Source organism: Prunus dulcis, chromosome 8 (genome assembly GCF_902201215.1).
Source record: "Prunus dulcis chromosome 8, ALMONDv2, whole genome shotgun sequence".
Taxonomy (NCBI): Eukaryota; Viridiplantae; Streptophyta; class Magnoliopsida; order Rosales; family Rosaceae; genus Prunus; species Prunus dulcis.
Window position 1 is genome coordinate 18331845 of NC_047657.1, and position 4527 is coordinate 18336371.

Sequence of the window (4527 nt, forward strand, 5' to 3'; positions counted from 1 at the left end):
AAAACTCAAATTATGCAATTGCCTTACAATTTGGTTGGAAGTTGTCTCCACTAGTTTGTATTTACTTGTAAGTTGTAACCTCTGCTTATGAAATTTGTACCCAAAAAAGTCAACACATGTGAACTATATTGAAATTGATAACCTTAATTTGTCTCCACTAATTTGTATTTACTTGTATTGTATATAGCCTCTTATATGTTGAGAAATTTCTCACTATTTTTGGCACCTGTTTCTAAGGCAACCACTCATCATCTGTTATAAGTGTACCTGTCAATGGAAAGAAATGTAAAGCTTTCAAGGAAAGACCCCAAGAAGATCATACGGTTAGTGCAAAATGGTGTGAGAGGACTCTATCTGTTAGTAGTTTTGTGCGTGCGGTGCTGTTGACATTTTATACATTAATTACATTTGCATGCAAAAATGTCAACCTACATATGAATGCCAACTGAGTTTAATGCTGAAAGTAAACTTTACTATTTTTGAATTGCAAGTTCCAGCAAAGCAAAGCAATGGTCGTGGGTGTGTCTCAGTTCGAAATCAATATAATTTAATTTATTTGTATTTGATTTAATATAAATTAGATTGTGATTTTTTCAATTAGATCTTATCATATTAGATGTTTAAGTCCAATCTGATTCGATCCAGTTGATATTGGATTGGATTGGATGATCGGTTTTGATAATAAAAAAAGACAATAATGAAATATTAAACATTTATCCTTAAGTTTAATCTAATTAAATTTATTAATACACATAAATGTATACTATAAATGAAATACTATAAAAAAAATTTGTTTTGATTATATAATATATTAAACATAACTTCATTAAATGACTTAAAATATTCATAACTTTTTCAATTACAAATATCTACAAGAGAAAAATAAGCATAAAACTAACCATAGTGGATTTGATTTGATTGGATTCTCATAAGCAAATCCGTTATCCGATCCAGTCATATCAGTTTTGAAAATTACAAATCCAACCCATTAAATTATCAAAATCAATTAAAATTGGATTGGATCTTGCACACCCCTAATAGTGAACATATGGAAGTCGCTGGATTATCCCATTGCCTAAACTCGCCGATGTATACAAGTGCTGCAAAGTAATATGCACACTTTTATGCCAAAAAATGAAGAATACTCTTGTGACTCTAAATATTATTGATGAATCAGACAAAGTAAGCATGAACCACAATAAGGGTTAAGTTTTGTATAATATGTGGTGTTTAACTGTTGGACTTAAATGTTTATCTTTATTTCTTATTCAATAGGTGATGTTCACGTGTTGGACTTGAATGTTTGATTCCAATGTGGACTTGGTTCTCTACATGTGGCCTATTATATGATAGTCCCACATGAAGGGGCGCGTTGAAGAATATAAGTCTTATATTGAAAACTTGACTGAATAAAATACAACATATAATGAATGCTTCCACTACTAATATAACTGAGATAAAACCTCATATCTATTAGGCTTTATAAGTGCTTAAATTGAGGACCATATCAGTGTTACTGATAGTGGACCGTTGGCATGTCTCTTTGAAATTTAACACTCAAGACCGACATGCCCATTTCATTTTTGTATCCCTAGCACCAGATGCCCCCTGAAAACACAGTTCATAGACGTATATGCCCTTAAAGAGTTTGATGTACCTGTACATTATTGTACCAACCAAAGAAGAACCTTAGTTATTAAGGTTTTGGGTTACCGACACAAGTCTTTGGTTCACAACAAGAACAGGGGTCCCTCGCCGAGTCTTTAAAATTACAATCCCACACAACAGAGACCAACAAAGAAGCTGAAACTCAAGATGGGTATTGTGGGTCTTGTAGAAATTTCTCTTCAATGCTTTGATGTTCTTGCATGGTATGCCTTTTCTCCGATGATGAAAAACCTTGGCACATTTAAACAGCTGATCAAATTTTCTCAGAATATGATAAGTTTTCATGTTATTTGTGATTTACTTGTAGGCCTCTGCTTGCTTTGGTGTATCCTCTGTAAGCCTCTCTTCTCTTCCACACATTCATATATCTAGTTCTTCTGAATGAGATATACTCTGCGTACCTCTGCTCTAGGATTTTTTAGGGTCAAAAATCAAAATGAGGCTTCATTAAAGCCCCCAGAAAGAAGGGGAAGGAAGTCACTAAGGGAAACCAAGTACTAGATCTAAAGACTGAGAAACTAGACACAAACTTAAGGAATTTTTTTATTGTGTTCTGCATAATTTTTGTCAAATACAAATGCACGGAAAATAAAATGGTTGTAATTTTTCATATTAGTTATTTTGAGAATGATGATGAGAGGATAATAATATTAATAAATAATAAAGTTATCTTTGATTTAAAGATTTTGAAATGGGGTTTTTCCATAGACTTAAGATTGTAATGTTCATGTTGATACAATGATGATGATGATGATGTATTCTTTCAAGATTGTTTTCCTTTTGGACAGATGTTGTTCCATTAGGGCGATTGAGACCAATTCCATTTCAGATGCTCAGAAATTGAATACTTATTGGGTTGTCTTCTCATTGATTTTGCTCCTTGAACATGCTTTCTTGAAGCTCCTAGAATGGTAATTCTGTTGTTTTATTTAACTGCATATTGCACTTTTTCGTTGCCAAGTAAATAAAAGAAATCAAAACTTCAACCATTGATATTGTAGGAAGGAAACCAAACTTCAGCCAATAGTTCCACAGACGATTTGAAGAAACCATACTCTGTTTAGTTTAGATGTAGATGAACACATGCCTAAAGTATACCGTAGGATTATTTAAAAATTCTCTAATTGCTTTTTTCTAATTCATTTCAAAAGTATCAAACAGATGTTTGTTTGTTTGTTGAGAAAATCAAACAGATGTAATTTATAGTTAAGCTTCACAGACTCTATTTGTTTCACCAAATGTCACATATCACATCCATCTTTGTTCAGAACAATATTTCTTTAAAGAAACTTCCTTTCACTTGTTTGTTCAGAACAATAGAAGTAAAACTCTACCTAGTTAAACATCAGTTAAGTCCTTTTGGATAAGGTGCTGAAATTTGTGTTTCCTATTTGCCAATTCTGGACACGTCAGGCTCCCGCTGTGGCATTACATTAGGATAATGGTTGCCTTCTGGTTGGTGATACCTCATTTTGATGGTGCCTTTTATGTCTATAAACATCTTATCTGTCCATGCCTTACCATGGACCCCAAAAGTGTTACCACCTGGTTCAACAAGTGGAGGAAGGAGTCGTTGTTCGTCAGCAAAGATGTTCATGCTGAGGTGGAGAGATATGTAAAGGAGAATGTACCTGAAGCTTTGGAAAGAACTATTGCTTACGAGGTAAGTAGGTCAAATTTGGTGAAGAAAATGTTAAATCTCTGATTTTGGTGAAGAAAATGTTAAATCTCAGATACTATCTGATGATGTTAGTTGAACTAATCTTTCAGCCGTAAAGAGTGGAAACAATAGAGCAACAATTTTCTTTTTGAAGCTCATTTCCATTGCAGGCAGAGCCTAATCTCACTGGGACTGAAAAAAACAAATACACTTCTAGGGAGATAAAAGGAAAAACCACGGAGGTCGCAGAGGGTGTATCTGGTGATGGACTCAAAAAAATTATTATTATGAATTTTAAGGAAAACGTGCAAGGCCAGCAACAGAACACAAATGAAGCTTTAAGGATGAAGGGTTCTCGTCTGTGGTGCAATATTTGTAGTGTGCGCTGCCCTGGTGAGATTGACATGGCATCGCATCTCAGTGGAAGGCGGCACAAGGAAAATGTGCAAGAGCAACAACAGAACGCAAGTAAGGCTCCAATGAAGAATCATCCACCTCTGTGGTGCAGTATTTGTCGTGTGCACTGCACTGGTGAGATTAACATGGAATCTCATCTCAGTGGAAGGAAGCACAAGGAAAATGTGCAAGAGCAACAACAGAACGCAAAAAAGGCTCCAAGGAAGAATGAGCCACCTTTATGGTGCAAAGTTTGTAGTGTGGGCTGCTCTGGTCAGATTACATTGGCATCTCATCTCAATGGGAACAAGCATAAGGAGAAAGTGCAAGAACAGCAGAATACAAAGAAGAATGGGCCACCTCTATGGTGCAAAATTTGTAATGTGGGCTGCTCTGGTCAGATTACCTTGGCATCTCATCTCAATGGAAATAAGCATAAGGAGAAAGTGCAAGAACAGCAGAATACTGCTAAAATATGAAAATTATGAGAGAATATTTGTTTGTGGGAATTTTCTGTGTATTCTTCTCCTTGTAGGAGGTCATATTTATAATACAACGAAACCTGAATTGGCAAGTAAATAATAAATTCCTAAATCTATTTGCATTAGGAAATCAGGAATTAAAGTAAATCAATTACAATTATAATAGAAATTCTTGGTGTGTAAGGAAAGTAAGTCAATATCCACAAGTCACGCCAACACTCCCCCTCACGTTGGTGCATAGATGTCGCCAATGCCCAACTGATCTAGTGAATTGTGGAATGCTTTACTGGAAATCGCCTTTGTCAAAATATCCGCCAATTG

The 4527-nt window shown here is 34.9% G+C and overlaps 1 protein-coding gene across 3 annotated transcripts; it reads left to right on the plus strand.

Moving 5' to 3' along the window:
• The first annotated feature begins 1688 nt into the window (after positions 1–1688).
• LOC117636325 (zinc finger protein 346-like) lies at positions 1689–4290 on the plus strand. 3 transcript variants are annotated; one of them, XM_034370778.1, is made up of 5 exons: positions 1689–1871; positions 1976–2002; positions 2437–2579; positions 3082–3331; positions 3499–4290. In XM_034370778.1, exons 1-5 carry the CDS (start codon positions 1869–1871, stop codon positions 4201–4203), a joined length of 1128 nt encoding a protein of 375 aa, XP_034226669.1. In that variant the 5' UTR covers positions 1689–1868; the 3' UTR covers positions 4204–4290. The 3 variants fall into 3 exon arrangements, with proteins under 3 accessions (XP_034226669.1, XP_034226668.1, XP_034226670.1); XM_034370777.1 differs by having other exon boundaries at positions 2457–2579; XM_034370779.1 differs by lacking the exon at positions 2437–2579.
• The last annotated feature ends 237 nt before the right edge of the window (positions 4291–4527 follow it).

Bases quoted from the DNA above. Each gene is read 5' to 3' on its own strand.
- LOC117636325 (XM_034370777.1), top strand. From the start codon at position 1,816: ATGGGTATTGTGGGTCTTGTAGAAATTTCTCTTCAATGCTTTGATGTT. The intron at 1,872-1,975 runs GTATGCCTTTTC...ATTTACTTGTAG, and splicing joins TGCTTTGATGTTCTTGCATG to GCCTCTGCTTGCTTTGGTGT. The intron at 3,332-3,498 runs GTAAGTAGGTCA...TTTCCATTGCAG, and splicing joins AAAGAACTATTGCTTACGAG to GCAGAGCCTAATCTCACTGG.